A 19,028-nucleotide genomic window follows, 5' to 3' on the forward strand; every position below is an offset into this window, starting at 1 on the left:
CCACCAAAGCTAACCCTGGGGACTTTGTTGACCTCAACGTATTGCTCACCTTGCCTTCTCCAGCAACGCTGACGACCATCATTTCTGTGCAAGGTGACCCAACACTCATCAGTGAGCAGGAAGGTACACCCTTGCTGCATTGTCCAGGTCACATGGTCTTGTGCCCACTGCAAACGGTCACGGCAGTGCCTTGGTGTCAGTGGAGTCACCTGTAATGGTTGTCTGGCATTCAAGCCAAAGCGGTGGAGTCTGTTGCGAATGGTCTGTCTGGATACCCTAGTACCCCTCACTTCTCGTAAACAGGCCTGCAGCTGTGTGGCAGTAGTCTAACGGTGTCTGAGTGCATAGGTCCTTAGGTACTGGTCATCATTGCACCTTCTGTATGAAACCCACTGAGGAACTCACAATATCCCTAACGTATTGTGCGTAGTGTATTTGACTATAAATGGAACCGCACAGAACATGACTCAATGTTATGAACCTAGGCTCTAAATGATATATTACCGTATAAGAACATTGGCTGTTGAGGTGCCCTTCAAACAACTTACCCAATCAGAACGGGCAGGTAGGCGGGCTGCTATACTATTCCTGTGTATTCTGATGAGTTTTAACTGATTAGTTTCCATCTCCCTTTGAAGTCACCTCCTCAGTGCTCCATGTCTGCACATCAGTCCATTTACAGAATTTTATGTTCACTTTTTACTGGATCCAGATTGATGAACGACTCTGTCCATTCTTCTTAACGTGCACTGTCGCCTCATGAGCGATCACGTCGAGTTCATTGTTTCCTTTTATTACTTTTATTACTGATTTTTACTGCATCCATGATATTTTGATGCTCTCCTCCATCTGCGTTTGTCAGTTCTCCTTACGTGAGGCTCAAACATACTCGGGCAAACTCCGCACACAGCAGTGTTTTAACAACTTTATGCTGTTTACTACTATTAAAAACTGGCTGATGTATTGTATTTTAAAACGTATTGTACTTTTTATTCTCTTTTCCAACCATTCATGTATATGAAACATCTTTTTTTAGGCACAGAAAATAGAATCAAATATTCACGTATGACTCAGACACGGTCCAGCATCCTGATTTACTAAAGCTGTGAGTGCTTTCCCTTTTCCCACATTATCCGAAGCTTGTTTTTGAACGTTCAGTTCACCGTGATGTTCAGTGGCTGTTACAGTTCATTCATTCCACTGTAGGGGTGACTGTCAGTAATATTCTGCCTTCTGAGAGCTGCATTCACTGGACACGTGTGCCAACTGACTGATTAATCCACACATGGAGCGCTCCGCAGTATTGACTGCACCCTCAGCTTTAAATGAAAAAAATGATGTCCTACACGCCTGAACATATGGTATATCTATATATATAATATATAAGAAACTAAATCAGCAGCTCAATTGTGCGTCTAAAATGCTCTTTAACATTCCTTCTGTAGCATTTCTTGTAGTTTACCAATAAAATAATTGATTATTACACATGCATATATCCCTATATCAGACGCATCTAAAACATTGGAGTCCAATAACATTTTCTTTTTTACTGTATTCCCAACACACTGAAATGTTTTCAAAGCTTTGCTGTTACAGGAAAACAGTGTCAGCATTTCTGATTCCAAGCAGGACTTCCTGACGAGTGTTAATACTGACCGATGTTCCTCTCTCTCTCTCTCTCTCTCTCTCTCTCTCTCTCTCTCTCTCTCTGTCTCTGTCTCTGTCTCTGTCTCTCTGTCTGTCTCTCTGTCTGTCTGTACCCCAGTTCAGCGTACGACCACAACTTGGAGAGGAATGTGGCCATCAAGAAGCTGAGTCGGCCCTTTCAGAATCAGACCCACGCAAAGCGAGCGTACAGGGAACTGGTGCTCATGAAATGTGTTAACCACAAGAATGTAAGTGCTGGAATTTGATGGCACTTGTTTTTTTTTTCCTTCTTCTTCTTCTTCTTCTTCTTCTTCCTCTGTATGACTTGAACATGTGTCAACGTGCTTGAATGAAACGCCTTGATTTATTGTAACAGTGAGACACAGGCTAATCTCAGGCTTTAAACCGCCAACCTGAGGTTTTTCCATTTACTGCGATAATATTCTCTAATTTTTCCTTATATTCAATAATTTGCCATTGTATAATCAAACATCTTATATTTCTCTGCATGTGTATTGAATCTGTGTTATCTGTAAGTTTGTGAATGACAGAAAATATTGAAATTTTTTGCCATATTCACCATGTTTTTTGAGTCGTGCATGTTCATTGTATGTCTTATAAAAAGAAGCGTATGAAGTAGGGATGTAACAATTCGATTCCAATCACGTTTTTTTTTTTTTTTTTTTTTTGACGATTCGATTGAAAGACAATATTGGTTCATTTATAACGATTCGATCTGAAGTGGCTAGAAATCGATTCAGTACATTTTTAATACAAAAATAATAGCGTAAATAGTGTGAATGAAATAAATACCTAAATACTGTATAGTGCAGGTGATGTTTCATACATAGTCGTTTCTTGTGAGAAAATTGTCTCCAAATTAATAACAGACATAAACAAACAATCAAAAAAACATTTAATGGCCATTGTATTCACATTTTATTTGAATAAAGTCCAACCAACGCTTCAGTTTAAATTAACAGGATATTAACTTTTCTGCTTTTATTTTTAATTATTAATTCGTTTTCACTAAAAATACATATTATGATTGTTTTTTCAACATAAAAATAATACAATATTAATATAAAATAATCAAGTGGAACTATGAACAGTACTTTTTGTTTTAACTTGATGGTTATAATGAGGCTTCTGCAGAACTAATGCTAGCGAGCTAACGCTACATGTGCTGCAGTGAATGCTGAAGTGTTTCCACACACCGGACCCCAAAGGTGGATTGATCAATCCACATCTAAAGCACATCTATATCAAATCTGCTGTGCTTAAATCCATTATTTCCCTATTTTGATACTAGACACCATTTAATATGAAGGCTACTTTTCTTGTATGATTATATTGCTGATGTGCACTTCTCACCCTCTCCTAACTGTGCTTCCTCTCCTCAGATCATCGGCCTATTAAATGTTTTCACGCCTCAGAAGACGCTGGAAGAGTTTCAGGATGTGTGAGTGTCACGAAGCAGCTCTGATCGATACAGGAAGCAGCAGCCGGAGGACACGGAGCTTCCTTTGTGATTTTTAGAGCCATGGCATCTCGACTCGTTTTGGTTTTTTTTTTTTCTCCTGTAGACAAATGCATATGAAGGGGGAAAACAGACGAGTGTTTGTTTGTTTGGCTCTTGCCTTTAATAGAAGTGACATCAGTGTATTTTTAACTCAAGTCTAGGATAGATTTCACAGTCAACAAGATGTGCATGTGAACACAAGTGGGTGTGAAGTCTTACAGGGAGGGGGTGATGGTTTCTCCATGACAGGAACATACATGATTAATACGACGCTCAGTGTTAGTGCACGTGTGTGTGTGTGTGTGTGTGTGTGCAGTGCACCGTCTGACTGATTAGAGGAAACTGGACCCACACAGTGGTTGGAGCCCTAATATGAACTCTCTGTTTGAGTGATTGGGCTCTTCACCGCACGCTTGCGTAACACAACATATAGCACATCATTTCTATTCTTTCAAATCTGGGTTTATTGGTTGGATGGTTATGTGTATGATCGTGGTCCGAAAAAAATAGATTCTCTATGTTGGAACCCTGCATTTGTTTCCATATCTTGCCAAATTGGTTGGGTCCAAATTTTATGCAAATAAATAAAAAAAAAATGTTTTTTTTTCCGTTATCAAAGAAAAAAAAGAGAAAAGGGGGGGGGGAAGAAAAAAAAATAAAGGGGAAAAAAATTCAATTAAAATTGAAAAAGAGAGATAAGAAGAAGAAAAAAAATGCAAATTAATTAACATTGAGAGGTTACACAAGACAATTGCTCCATACTATAACCTAACGAGCCAAATAAAAAAGGCATATTTGGAAAATTTGTGGTTTTGTTCTGCAAAAAACAAACAGAGACCTGCATTAAAATGTCAATTCGAAAGTGCTGCAACCACTGTGGCTTTGTTGACGTCACAAAGATTTTCCTGTGCTCTTTGACATTTGGAAGTAAAGGTTTCAAAGAAACGCATCGTAATGGTGGTGACAAAAATCACTGATCTGCTTCCCTTCAGAATCTGCTAGATTAAGGGCATTACAACACTTTGGTGGAATCTCTGAACCCTACTTTTGTTATATATATATATATATATGTAATTAGTCAATTTCTATGAAACTTTGAGCAACATGTGCAACCTCTAAAACACGTGTCAAACTCATGGCCCGGGGTCCAAATCCAGCCCTTTGGAGCAACCAATTTGGCCCGCAGGAGAAAGTAAAAATGACGGAGAGAACATAAATCATAAATGTAAATGAAATTCAACAATATTTGCAGGTGCTCACTGTTTTCCCATTACTTATATTGCAATTGTGGCTGTCATTTTTAATGTTAAACAGTTGAAAAAGCTCAAAATTCCCAAATTTTCCTTAAATTATTACACATTAGTTCCCTTAATTAAATAGAAATTGGTCATGAAATGTAGCAAATTTTAAGTAAAAATCCTGGATATTATTAGTATTTTATGTATACGTAAAAGTGTAAACTAAGGCACAATAATGTTGAAATTAACTTAAAATTTCTCCTAAATCTCTGTAATTTGCCTGCAGGTACCTTGTGATGGAGCTGATGGACGCCAACCTCTGTCAGGTGATCCAGATGGAGTTGGACCACGAGAGGCTCTCCTACCTGCTCTACCAGATGCTCTGTGGAATCAAACACCTGCACGCTGCAGGCATCATACACAGGGTGAGCCATTACTGTCTCCTTAAATAACAGAATATCTGATATATAGTCTGGTGCCTAAAATCATATCAAATAGAATAAAATAACCTGCAATTTATTACGATTTTGTTATTATTGATTATTGATGAAATTTTTCGATTATTACTGATTATTGATCTATTTAACGTCAGTCTGCTGCGGAATTATTTAACTTCTCTCTTTTTGACTAACACCTCACAGAACCTTCAGTACTGTATAGTGTAATTGAAATATCCAAATTAGGAAGACTCGACTGGTTTGTTACATTTTGAAAAAATTTAAATACTAATTGATCTTCAGAAATTTAAGAATCGTCAATAGTAAAAGAAATATTGTGCCAAACGACACATGCTGGGCAGTTTTAGGTGCAGACGGAGTGCCAGATCACTGTTTTTTAATAGTTAATTGTTGAAACAAATTAATAAAATAAATAAAAACTTAGGTAATGAGAACATTTTTTTTTTTTTTTGGAATTATTATAATTTTTTCAAATGAGTACATAACACAATAAATATCAAACAACTGTTTTCTAGACAAACTTTCTCAAATATAAATATATAATGTATTATAAAAATATTCTCATTAATCCTGTCTACTCTGTATTAATAACACACTTTAATAAACGTGATCAAAAACTAATTCTAGAAAACAAATATATCTGAGGTCACTCGGACATGTGATATCAAAATAGGGTCACGACCCGAAAAAAGCTGGGAAGCTCTGCGCTAGATGTTGAAGTGCGAGCGTCAGGGGGGTCAATTATAATTGTGTCGTTGATAATTCTTTATAATTATGATGTAATTGTATTTGGAAAAAAAAAATAAATGTTGCTGTTTTAATCATAATTTAAATGTGATTGAGTTCAGATAATGGACTTGTAATTGTAATTATTGGCATGGAAATTCGATTAAAAACTTTATAGTTGAATTGAACGCAAACCTTTGTAATCGTGTTACAGTTCTATGTCTTACACATACGTAGTTAACAATTATTAAAATATGTTTTGTATCAAGATCATTTTGCCATTAAAAAAAAATAAAAACTGAGAGAAAAAGGGCTCAGATGCCCACAGCAAAAATATTAATACAAATATTTTCATTGATTAGGAAGCCTAACCAAGAGATGAGAAACAAATTGGATGATAATATTATTTTTATATTTTGCAGCTAGATGCTAACACAAGAGGAAGGTTTCGTTTTATGGGGTTATTTATTAAAATCTCAGTAATATTGAGTAATTGAATTTGAAGAGTCATTGCAAATGTAATTCTATTCAAATTTTTAAGGGGAAATTATAATTGTCACCATAATCATAACTGAGTTGTAATTGAACATGGATAATTGATGACGGAATTGTAATTGAAAATTGTAATTGACCCCAACCCTGTTGAGCAGTTGAATGATTTTAGCGTGATAAAATGCGTCCCTGTTGTGGGAATGTTGTTTTGATAGAACCATTAGTTACCATGTGTATAAACCAGTCTAAAGGTGTGGTTTCAGTGTTTCAGTTCATGAAATAGGCATTTTGCGTGCCTCGCAGTAAGTAGTTCTCTTGTTTTAAAGAGTGACAGACTGCTGCTGCTGGTCACTTAGTAAACTCTTAGTCATCGGGAGGTTAAGTATTAAGTAATCATTCCAGCAGCTGTGGCCGTTGGCGCTGCTCCACATAGGAAACACATTCTCATTCACCATTTGGTGAAACATATAAAAACAACAGAGGCATTAAAGCAAACAGGAGCTGACGGGATCACGCACACATGGACACACCTAACAGACGGAGATAGTGGCACCTACACAGACGTGTGTGTGTGTGTGTGTTGTGTGTGTCTGTGTGTAGACAAAGGGATTAAGACATCCTGAGGACACACAGTGACGGCTCCTCGTCCTTCGCCCTGCGGCTGTTGCAAAGCAGTAGATTAGTAGAGCTGTGCTTGCTCTGCCAGCCAGAACTAATCGAGCCAGAGGCAGAGCTAACCGTTGCGTGTTAAACTGAGCCAACCAAGACACGTCTCATAGATCAACAAAAGATCTGACTGATTATGGTCTGTGTTCAAGCTCTTTGGTCAGTTTGGAACATGTCATCTCTGATATAAATGTCATTGACTCTGCTTTGGTGTCTGGGAGTTTTGTACCAAAACTCATATCTCAATATTTTTTCTGGAAATGGCGATATACAATATAAATCTCAATATTTTTAATTCAAATAAAGTCTTACCAGAATTTTGGGTTAATTTTACGTCGTCATAGGGTATTTTACACTGTCATTCCACACATTTACCATACACAAAGGGATATAATTATTATTATTATTAATAATAATAATAATAATAAGAAGAAGAATAATAATAATAACAATAATAATGCAATCAGATGTAATAGTATCATAAGCACAGCTATTTTTCCCTGGGGTTCCTCAATTCCTAAGGTTTTACACATTTCTGTGTAAAAACATTTTCTTTTTTAATCATTTGTCCCTATTTAGATGACTTTACTGGCTATTTAAGCTACACAAAATCATTCTAAACACACTAAATAGGTTTAATTGAGTCAACTACTGTTATTGATTTTATTTATTAACATTTTATATTTATATGCTGTAGAAAACTTACGGAACCTGAGAATTATGCTGAGGTTACGTCACGAGAAATTTGTAAAATATCAACCGTGATTGTAAAATCACGGTTGATATCGATTTTCTGAAAATTGAATCGCAGTACTTTCTTTGACCAGCAGAGGGCGCTATCCACAAGAGTAGGCGGCGGGCGGAGTCTGCTAATACTTTCTTTCTAGCCGCCTTCTACTCTTAAATATGTTAATAAATGATTCATTGCCCCTTTAGCACTGAAAGAATATCTGTAATATTACTTGAATATCTGTAAAAGTCACGTTTTTCTATTAGCTCTATCTGCTAGCATAGCTTCTCTTCTTCACTGCAAGATATCTGCATGCCAACCGACCACTGTGTTACCAGCGCCCTCTGCTGGTCCAAACAAATATGACGTAAATTATTGCAATCACGGTTTTTTTTTTTTTTAAAGTCCAATTGTTAAGGCACAAAATACATTTTCAGTTGCACTTTTAAAAAGAAAAAGAACTATTATGCAGTTTTGCATTGTTTATTATAGAACCAGAATTTAAATTAATAGGCTTCATTTTCATTTGTATTATTCCTTTATTTATTTCATTCAAGATTTATTTTTAGTTAAATTGCATTGTTTTGAATAGTTTATCAAGGAATTCTTTTGACAATGAAAAATAAAAGGAAAATAGTACCGTATTTTCTAGTTTTTTTCCCAAAAAAAATAATTGTCGACGGTCCCATTTTGTAAAATAAATCGTGAGAGAATCGTATCGTGAACCCAGTATCGTGAATCGAATCGTATCGGGAGTTGAGTGAATCGTTACATCCCTACTCTTAATACAATGTGATTCACGATTTGCATGTCACAATACGATATATCCCGATACTTAACAATATGGTATACATCACGATATACTGTATCGCGATATCAATGCTTTACGAATACAAAATGGTATGAAATACAATTTATTTCATTTTTTAACACATGAGAACAACTGTAATTCAAGTACCGTACCAATATCAAAAACAAGTGTTATAATTATTAGGGATGTCTCAATACAACTTTTTCACTTCCGATACAATGCCGATATTGCAGCCTTGAGTATTTGCCGATACCTATGTCGATCTCACTTTGTAGTCCTGCCCTCCTAATAAGCTCACTGTGTACAGACATTAAAACACTTCCTCTGCTGGTCCTGAGCATTGAAAACATACATTTATTATTAATAGGACTGACACCAAACCTTAATGCTACTCGGAGAAAAAATATTCATTGATAAATTATAAAGCATAAGAATGGGAAAATACAGAGATGTGACGTCAATGTTGGCACACGTAAAAAGTAGGATTTTAACCTGACTATCCCAGCGATGAACACAGCATTCACATGCACTACAGACTCAACAGTATCACAATGACTGCCACTCTAAATATAGATTTGAGAGGACAATTTACTACTGTTAAAATACATAGTATAGGGGCATAGTAGCACGTCCCCCTGATAATGAATTGGAGATGGTTAAATATAATTAAATGCACACACAGTCACAGTGACATTGTTTGTAGTCTTTTGTATAGCTATGGTACTACATTATGTAAATTTAAAGAAGCGTTTTAGTTTCATGCCCCTGCACTGGAATGAGTTCATGTAAAGCAGGGGTGTCAAACTCATTTTAGTTCAGGGGCCAAATACAGACCAGTTTGATCTCAAGTGGGCCACAGATTTTAGGCGGGAAAAATAGTAATTTCCACAATATTGTGCCCTAGTTTGCACTTCCAGGTATATATTACATATAAATTATATGAGACCGACAATGTCCAAGCATTAAGTAAAGTATTGATGTTATGAACAATTGCTATTTAACTTAGAAGAATAATTTGAGGAATTTTGCCAGATTTATTTTTCATCAATTTGAAATTAAAAAATGACTGGGGAAATTTGTAAATTTGTATCCATGTGTAATTGGAGGTGTTGAGGTATCTACAACTGAAGTATTGTGTAATTTACACAATGATGCATGTTTTTTGCTGTCATTTTTACTTTCTCCTGCGGGCCAAATTCTAATCTCTCAAGGGCTGGATTTGGCCCCCAGACCTTGAGTTTGACACCTGTGATGTAAAGTCTTGTCCTTTGTGTGTAGGATCTCAAGCCCAGTAACATTGTGGTAAAGTCCGACTGCACACTAAAGATCCTGGACTTTGGTCTGGCCAGGACGGCTGCCACAGGCCTTCTCATGACCCCCTATGTGGTGACTCGCTACTACCGCGCCCCCGAAGTCATCCTGGGAATGGGCTACCAGGCCAACGGTGAGTGGGAGGAGCTAATAGCATGAGAACAGATCATCTCCTGTAGACCCAAACACACGATCACTGGTAATGTTCCACTCAGAGTGAGAATGGTTTGGGGAGGACTTTTATAATGTGTCTGATGGAAAGTTGCCTGTACCAAGATCTGGCAACTGGAGAAGCTGTACCATATGTGAGTTTAACGAGGGCTCAGAATCACCTGATGTGAGTCCTGGTGTGGAAGAGATGATGAGTCATTGTTTCTCAACCATTTTTTTTCTGGTAGACAGTAAGTGGTGGTAAAAAAACTCCCTTTTAAAGCTGCAGTATGTAGAATCGTGAGACGCTTCACGCTCCCCCCTTCCTTCCTGAACGAAACTCACAGGTCTTCTTGTGAATTCTTGCACGAATGCACACGCTGTAGAACTCTTTGTGACTGTTTTCTCCTTAGAGACTAGTAACAAATGTAGGGACTTTATCTTGTGTTATTGGACAGTTTTCTGATGTTTTAGAGACATGAAAGCACGTATTACTCGCTGCTGTGAGGACAGTAAGAGGCTCACAGTCACAGCCGCTCCTCACACTCAAGCAGCTGATCAGAGCTGACACACACTACATCCACACTGCAAATGATCCATCCACATTGCAAGTTATCTTAGGTTTACAAGCAATTTATCCCATCTGTTATCACTCTCCTTCTGATTCGGTATGCGCATGGACTGAAAGCGGATCGCGCACAGTCCTCCGCTCAAGACCTACACGGGGTCTTTTACTCTTTTCTGTTGCTTCTCCACCTCTGCCTTCTTTCTCTGTCTTGCTTTGCATGTAACCGCTGTGCCTAAAGCCGCCATGGAGACTTCTACTGGAACATCTGCCATTACACTTTCACTACTCTCAGATTCCATAGACTTTTGACGAGCAGCTTGAGCAGCCAATAGTAACACCCAAAACAGCTCATGGATCGCTCTGTTGTTAGAAAGATCTCCGATTGGCTGAAGTCCAGCGACACTCTCCTGTATTTCTAAACTTAATTTACAGAGCCAGGAGAAGGAGAAGAGTTTCACTGTCCACTCAGAACACTTTGGATTACAATATGCTCAAAGGTGATTATGGACTTTTGACCAAATGATGCCAAAAAAAGTACATACTGCAGCTTTAACTTATTTTGACATGGCTGTTCATTGTGATGGAGGAGAATGATTGACTCTAAGCTTGCCAGTTTCCTTACATTCCCCCAGTCCACTGCCTGATACAGTGGTGTAGAAAAGTATTTGGCAGCCACCGATTGTACAAGTTGTCTGCAATTTTCATCATAGGTTCACTTCAACTGTGAGAGATGGAATGTGAAAAAAAATCCAGGAAATCACACTCTGGAAGATCCACCCACGTTTCATCTTCAATGCTCTCACTGATGGACAGATGTTTTTCTCCAAGGTTAGAGTGTGACTGTTTAAAGGTGTGGACAGGTGTCTTTTATGCAGATAATGAGTTCAAACTGGTGCCATTAATACAGGTAACGAGTGGAGGATAGAAAAGCTTCTCAAAGAAAAGATTTTTTTTTTTTTTTTTTCTGCACATTCTGTCTTTTGACAACTTGTACAGTCGGTGGCTGCCAAATACTACTTTTTGCCCCACTGTACCTTTGATGGGAATCTACCATGATGGGTGTTTTTGTTGGAATTATTCTAACGTATTACTGGTTGATGTTAGACACAACAAAAGTGTTTAAGGAGGAGAGTCGGGGGGAGATTGGCTCCTTTGAAGCGGAACTCTAAACTGTAATGTCTTTGTCACATTTTCCTGCTTTACTTGTTTTTACCTATTCTCCTCCCTCTTCTTTTATGCTGCGTGTATGTAGTGGATATTTGGGCTGTGGGGTGCATTATGGCAGAAATGGTGCGCCACAAAATCCTTTTTCCAGGAAGGGATTGTATCCTTGAGCTGCTTGCAGCAGTGTACAACGGTTTCTCGGTAGACATGACGCACCAAAAAAAAAAAAAAAAAAGCCTTTTCTTTTTCCTTTTTCATTTCTCTTTTATTCAGTGGATCACTTCTTTCCTCCTTTAACACTGAGATAAGCAACATTTGGTTGAAGCTTAACCATGAAAGTCTTGATTTTAACGTTGTTTACTTGATAAACCAACAGTCCATGTCATTCTTGTGGGTGGTATTTGTTGTTGATGAAATCAAACAGAAAAGTTTGGTTAAATCATCATTCAAATCTTTCATCACACTTAGATATTGTGTATTATTGGGTAGCATCAGTGTGGCGCCTCCCTGCTGCTGGTGGAACCACATTCAGTTGCATGATGCCATCCATCCTTTCAGTCGTGCCGTACACACACACGTTGCCGTGCATGCACATCATGCACAGTTCTTAAGTTTGTCTTTTTTTTGTTTACAGTTAATTTCTGTTGTGTTCTTTTCCATCCTGCATGCTAATCGTTTGGTTGTCATTTCATTTTTCAGTCGATGTCTGGTCTGTTGGCTGCATCATGGCCGAAATGGTCCGAGGTAGTGTGTTGTTTCCGGGCACTGATCGTATCCTTACGTTGAACTTCATCCACATCACAAAGTCTTGTCAATAGTTTCTTTTTTTCCCTTTTTTTTTGTCAAACATCTTGTTCATTGTTCTGTTCAACAATCCAAGTAATCATTGTAGGGACATTTACCCCTGATGAATGTATTAGTAAAAGATACTCATATTGGATTGTTTCTTTTTAAATTCAGCTTGGAATAACATGTTATTACCACTGGGCCACCAGGAGTGTATTTCAATAAACTAATAAGTTAAATAAGGGTTGGTTAGATGGATTGAAGACCAAGGTTTGAATCCACCATCCAAAAACAAAATCAAATAAATAAAAACCCATACTCGCTCCAACAAACCCTGATTGTGCCAACTTGTGCTGCTTTTGGCTGCTCTTAAAAAAACAGGACATGTTAAAGATGCTGACGTTACCCTCTTTTGTTTACCCTTAAATAGGACCCCCACCCAAAAGGACTTCTATCCTCAGGGTTTGTGCGTCTTCATCAGTCCGTGGTTACTCGCTTACTTTAGCCACCAGAGCGTCAAATGTGCACTGTTTAAAGGTCCCTTAGGAGAGCTCTTCTTCTCTGCTTCACTGTCTACTACGAAACCACAGAGTTGGAACTGTCACCCCCTGCAGTACAGTTTTTATTCTTGTTCAGTCAACAAGAGGGTTACAGTGTCATCTTTAACTTTTCCTGATTTTTTTTTTTTTTTTTTTTTTTTTTTTAAAGAGCGATTAAAAGCAGCACAAATTTGCATTTTATTTCTTGATAAATATTTTTATTATGAGCTCTTTCAAAGTGATACACATTTCAATTATACTCATACTTACAAAGTAATTCAATATCACTTTTTTAAATACAAATATAGAAAACAAATTTAAAAAGAAAAAACAAAAACAAAAAAAAACCCCAGAAAAAAACACACAGGGCCTTGCAAGAACATAGCTTCTCGTAGAATTTAGGAGGTAGACATATCTACATATTGTACATAACTGCAAGAGATTAAAAAATTAATTAAGTCGTCAGAAACATCCAAATTTGCATTTTGACCTAAAAAGCTGCTAACTGATATAAAAAGCAGGCTGAAAACAACAGGATGTTTACAGGCAGTGGGGCCGTGTGACATCATCAATCACATGATTTCAAGATGGCTGAACACACTCTTGATCTGTAGTAGTCCCATTTTTAAAAGGCAATTAAATGAATATGGTGCAAAATAATGTGTTTTGTTCGGCATAGATTTTCTAATAAGTACTGGTACATTTTAAAGACGTGAAACTCAAAGAGCAGAAGAAGAAAAGCGGTCGTCTCCAGCCATCGTCAGTCTGTCGCTGGCGCTAAAAGGCTCTGAGAACTTTCTCCAGATCCTCCTAACACCTTCTTCCCATCTCAGTGCCAGCCCAGTGCTTTTTCTTAACACTGTAATCACAAGATATCGACCAGTGGAACAAGGTGATCGAGCAGCTGGGGACGCCGTCACAGGAGTTCCTCCTGAAGCTCAATCAGTCAGTGAGGACCTACGTGGAGAACCGGCCGCGGTACGCCGGCTACAGCTTCGAGAAGCTCTTCCCTGACGTCCTGTTCCCTGCAGACTCCGACCACAACAAGCTGAAAGGTGAGCCTGCACGTACACACTCATATAATGTGTAACAATATGTGGCTCGTAAACGTTTATCATAGACATTTGGCATCTGTTTAGAAACATTTTAGCTCCAAAGTAAAAACAGGCTGATTACAATGGAAGCCTGTTTACCCCACTAAAAAAAATAGAAAATCATTACGGCAAGTCATAATTATGAGTTAATAGTCATAAATATGAGAAAGAAAACCATAATTACAAGAAAGACAGTCATTAAAAAGTCATTATGAGAAAGAAAGTCATATTTGTGAGTTAGTTGAGTCGTAATTATGATATTAAAATGTCATTATGAGAAAGAAAGTCATGTTTGAGTTAGTAAATTTGTAATTATGAGATAGAAAGTCATAATTATGAGATTAAAATGTCATGAGAGAGTCATATTTATCAGTTAGTAAAGTCGTAATTATGAGATAGAAAGTCATAATTATAAGATTAAAATGTCATGAGTTAATAAAGTCGTAATTATGAGATTAAAGTCATGTGGCAAAAAGTCATAATTATGAGTTAGTAAAGCCGTAATAATGAGATTAAAATGTCGTGAGAAAGTAAGTCATATTTGTTAGTAAAGTCATAATTATGAGATAGAAAGTCGTAATTATGAGATAGAAAGTCATTATTATGAGATTAAAAAGTCATTATGAGATAGAAAGTCATAATTGTTAGTTAATTAATTCATAATTATGAGACACTAACACTTCATGGATACTGTTTATAAAATCATATCCATGGGATTAGAAAGAGAACATTTTCAATGCAGAGAAACATATAAAAATGTGAGAATAATTTTACATGAAATACGTGTTTCTGTGCTTCTATTTTCTACAATGTGTTGAATTCTAAAAACTGAATAAACAGACAAAATATGTGTTTTGTAGGAATTATTATTCAAAGTGTAATTAAGAATGGTAACAGTCAGTGTTGGAAGACTGCTGCAAATGCTCAGTTTGTTTTTTATGACTTTCTATCTCATTATTATATAACTTTACTAACTCATAATTATGATTTGTCATAGTGATTGTTTATTTTTTTAGTGGCTAAAATGGGCTTCCATAGATTACACCTATAACTTGTTTTTTTATGAACCAAAACAAATCAAACTGTAATCATACATTATACTTTCCAAATAGCTGTTTTTCATGCTCAGATGGTTTAATAAACAAACGATTCCAGCGGCAGGAGAAATGTGAGCTTCCCTGCCACACATCATCTAAATGTGTTGTCCCGCGTCACACGTTTTCGCTAAGCTAAAGTGACAAATCACCTTTAAGCAGCTGCTTCAACACGAAGCACTTATTACCCAAGACGACAGTTCACGACCAAGTTGTTTACTGCAAAAAGGAATTTAACTTGAAGCGTGGCGCCGCTTGAAAACTGAGAGAAGATGATGGGAACGCTCGCAGCAGCAAACATGGCCAAGTGTTTAAATATGTTTGATTTTCACTGTTTTATTTGTTGTTTTCCAGCGAGCCAAGCCAGAGACCTTCTATCCAAGATGCTGGTAATAGACGCGTCAAAGCGAATCTCAGTGGACGAGGCTCTGCAGCACTCCTACATCAACGTGTGGTACGACCCGACTGAGGTCGAGGCGGTAAGTAGCAAAGAAGTTCCAAGAATGATTTTTTTAGTAATAAAAATGAGCAAAATTGTCAGTGCTGGCCCACACAAACATTTAATGCTGTAAAGTGGCAGAACATATCCTGTACATTTCTATGGGAACTTAAGCTCAACTTAAACTTTTCATGGGAATTGTTTATTGGAAATAACCATAAATTGGGAGTCATGTTAAATAACAGATGCTGATATTTTTTAGATCGGGGTTCTCTACTGGTCCAACCCTGGGACCCACATTTTGCCACGGTCATTAAATCGTCACCCACTTATTTTTTAATTCAACACACCAAATTGAGTTTTTTTTAAAAACATACATCTATATATTTTCTGTGCAACACGCATTTCACAGCATGCCTGTCAAAAGAAAGGTTTCTTCTTCAACATGATACATTAAGTATTTCTTTATTTTTGACCAGCTGTCCGCGACCCTCTTTTAGATCCCGACCCACCAGCTGAGAATCACTGTTTTAGATGATTCTGTAATTTCATCTAAAACAACTATACTTAACATCCCTGTTAAGTGCCAACTTCCAAATTTGGACCTTTCCCATTTGGAAATTTGGAAACTTTGCAACCTTAGTTTGTTTGGATATGATAGAGGTTATATATTTTTTTTAATTATGACCAATTTCTAGTTAATTCCAATAATTAATTCCTATGAAAAGTTTATATTTGTGATCATTCCTGATCTTAACTGCTCAAGGAAATGTAGTGGAAATATTCTCGTCCCTTTGCAGCCCTAATGAGGGAACACACAAACTTTGTTACATTCATGGCAGACGATGAGTCCCTGCAGTGTTGATCCACCGTATTTTAACGACTGTAGCTTAAACTTTTATTGTAGGATCTGCCAAAGCTAAACAATAATAAATAGGTCGAGACAAGGTACTAGAAAAGCACTGAGAACTGTGTGTTTCCACAGCCGCCTCCTGCCATCACAGACAAGCAGCTGGATGAGAGGGAGCACACTGTTGAAGAATGGAAAGGTGGGTTCTTCTTTACGCTGATGGCAGACGCTGGGAAGGCTTTTATTCACTCTCGTGCTTCCCACTCAGCAACGATAAGTGCTTCAAAGCTGACATTCAGCTCTTAGTTTCCCCCCGAGGACTGAACATATCTGACTTGCTTTTTGTTTTTATCTTGAAGAGTGACCATTAAGCTGTGTTTTTGTGTGATACATAGCAGTGCTGAATGCACTTTGGAAATGCTCAACATTTACTTCAGATATTAAGGTTTGTAAAGAATAATGCAGAAGCAGCCAAAGCCCAAAGTAGTTTATTGTGATTCTGTTTAACACTCTGAGGACTGAAATAGTAAGAGTTCACACAACCTAAATTAGTATTTTTGCTCATTCTGATGTCATTTATTCGAGTATCTTCAAATACTTTGTATCACTAGAATCCTTACAACCAAAGCTAAAAGGTTGTGTATATAAATAAACCATAAATGGTTGTTAAAGGTGTTATAAATGGGAAAGTACAAAAATCTGAAATGTTTTTTTTTCATTATGTTTAGTAAATAAACACACAAAAAAACATTGATCCAAAAGATTTCTAAATGTACAAAGTTATAAAAGACATTTATGAACACTGCAGTAGTGATTTGGAACAATTTACCTATTTTAATTTTCTTTGTTAACGGCGTGCAGAGGCGTTTTTCTAATTAACTCACTAATGCTGAACCAAAACAATACTGAATACTTTAACCTGAACAAAATATTTCTCTGCAATGATACTGTTTTAACTACCATATATGTTTTACATGTTATATATACATTTTAGCATTGGAGGCACAAAACTGCTTGTGAGTTATTCATTTATTAATTGAAGCACTATCTCTTATTCCGTTACACACACACACACACACACACACACACACACACACAGGCTATCAATATCTAAGCCCTCTCCCTGCACAACCTGCTGATGTTTGTATATTATAACTTACTTTCCTTTTATTGCAGTTTTACCAAACGTTACATGTCAGCCGCTACTTTTTTCTCACGCTTTGAACACTAAGGCTTAAACAATGACACGCCACAAAATTGAGCTCCGTCACATTAGACCAGGTGGAACAATGAGGTTAGGCTGTGGCATTTGTGTGGATTTTAATTAGAAAATTGCCAAATTATTGTAACGCGGCCAATAAAACAGCGCACTTTATAGCCCGGAAATGACGGTACACATTGCTACTCAACAAGGGCAGCGTTTCACGTATAGTTATGTTTGTGATTCAAGCATGAATCAAATGATTAACCACAGTATATAAAGCAACAAAATAAGAAGAAACTCAAATGGTATGATAAATTGATATTTATAAGATAACTAATAGTTCTTACATTTTCTGAGATACTTTACAACTGAAAACAGTAAGTTTGTTTGTATTAGTATAGCATCAGAGAATGTTACTTGGATTAAAATAAAAAATCAGCATCTCAGTGTGTTTCCACACTGTAGAATCCTAGAGCGAATGAAACGCTCGAGGATTCGCGGAACAAAACGTTTAAACCACCAAAACATCACGGCAACTTGTTTGTGCTCCATTGTTGAATGACGGAGGAGGCCGACGTTTTTACGCTCGCTTCGACCAATAGAAGAGCCTCTTCTTCAGGTTTCTGCCTAGAGAAGTCTCTACTTTAGTAACGGCTCCCCCAAGGGCTTGGTTCATAGAACTGCATCAGGAGCAGATCGTATATTTGCACTGTAAACACAAATCAAGGTGATGAAATGATCAGCTGTTCAGCCCGAATTCGGGTCTATCTCGGTGTGAAACTTCCCAAACCTCCCAGGACTGATCCCAGGGGAACTCCTGAGGTTTAGGAGCTTCCTCTGCTGACAGCGCGATAACAACGATGGGAGATTCACACCTGAAAAGCTGATGTGAAGAACAGATGTTTGTGTGTGCATTTCTGTTCTTACGCTGATAGGAATTGATCACTTGTGTTGTGTTGCAGAGTTGATATATAAAGAAGTGCTGGACTGGGAGGAGCGGACAAAGAACGGTGTTATTATTAAGGGACAGCCAGCGTCCATAGGTACGTGCACTTTCTTTTTTTTACCACATGTTTGAATGATTGGATTCCTTATATACAAAACAGCATTCTTGGTTTAGAGCTAACGACACCTCATTCATTAACAAAACCTAGATCTGAACAGCAGGCGGCAACGTGTTGCTGCGCAGAGCCTGTCCGACCTAAAGTATTAGTAGCAGCAGCATTTTAGTCACCATTTTATAATTAAAACATTCATAAAGGTACGAGGCAGACGGATACAGGAATGTCCAGGTACAACTTTTTCACTTCCACCTCGATACCGACACCGATGATGCTGCAATACGAAATTAGAACAAAATATACATACTTGTATTACTTATTTTGTGGTGTGGAATGCAGAGGTTTGATCAAGTGATATTACTCAGTCACTTGAGAGACCCATGTATTAACCAATGGGTTACAGACATTGTAATCTAATTTAAGTTGGTCTAAAATAGAGTGTTTCGATCCGATATTGATGTCGTATAATGGCCGAAGT

At 37.3% G+C, this 19,028-nt stretch overlaps 1 protein-coding gene across 3 annotated transcripts in view; it reads left to right on the plus strand.

Moving 5' to 3' along the window:
• mapk8b (mitogen-activated protein kinase 8b) overlaps positions 1-19,028 on the plus strand; it is a 41,236-nt gene that overhangs the window by 17,602 nt on the left and 4,606 nt on the right. For 2 of the 3 annotated variants that reach the window (XM_028475374.1, XM_028475372.1), the window contains exons 3-11: positions 1,766-1,895; positions 3,051-3,109; positions 4,694-4,832; positions 9,569-9,734; positions 12,183-12,254; positions 13,681-13,863; positions 15,351-15,475; positions 16,421-16,484; positions 18,452-18,532. In XM_028475374.1, coding sequence (XP_028331175.1) covers positions 1,766-1,895; positions 3,051-3,109; positions 4,694-4,832; positions 9,569-9,734; positions 12,183-12,254; positions 13,681-13,863; positions 15,351-15,475; positions 16,421-16,484; positions 18,452-18,532 — 1,019 coding nt within the window. Of the gene's footprint in view, positions 1-1,765; positions 1,896-3,050; positions 3,110-4,693; positions 4,833-9,568; positions 9,735-11,571; positions 11,644-12,182; positions 12,255-13,680; positions 13,864-15,350; positions 15,476-16,420; positions 16,485-18,451; positions 18,533-19,028 lie in introns of all 3 variants that reach the window. The other variant, XM_028475373.1, reaches the window with a different exon arrangement.

The sequence above is a fragment of the Gouania willdenowi genome, chromosome 19 (assembly GCF_900634775.1).
Source record: "Gouania willdenowi chromosome 19, fGouWil2.1, whole genome shotgun sequence".
Classification (NCBI taxonomy): domain Eukaryota; kingdom Metazoa; phylum Chordata; class Actinopteri; order Blenniiformes; family Gobiesocidae; genus Gouania; species Gouania willdenowi.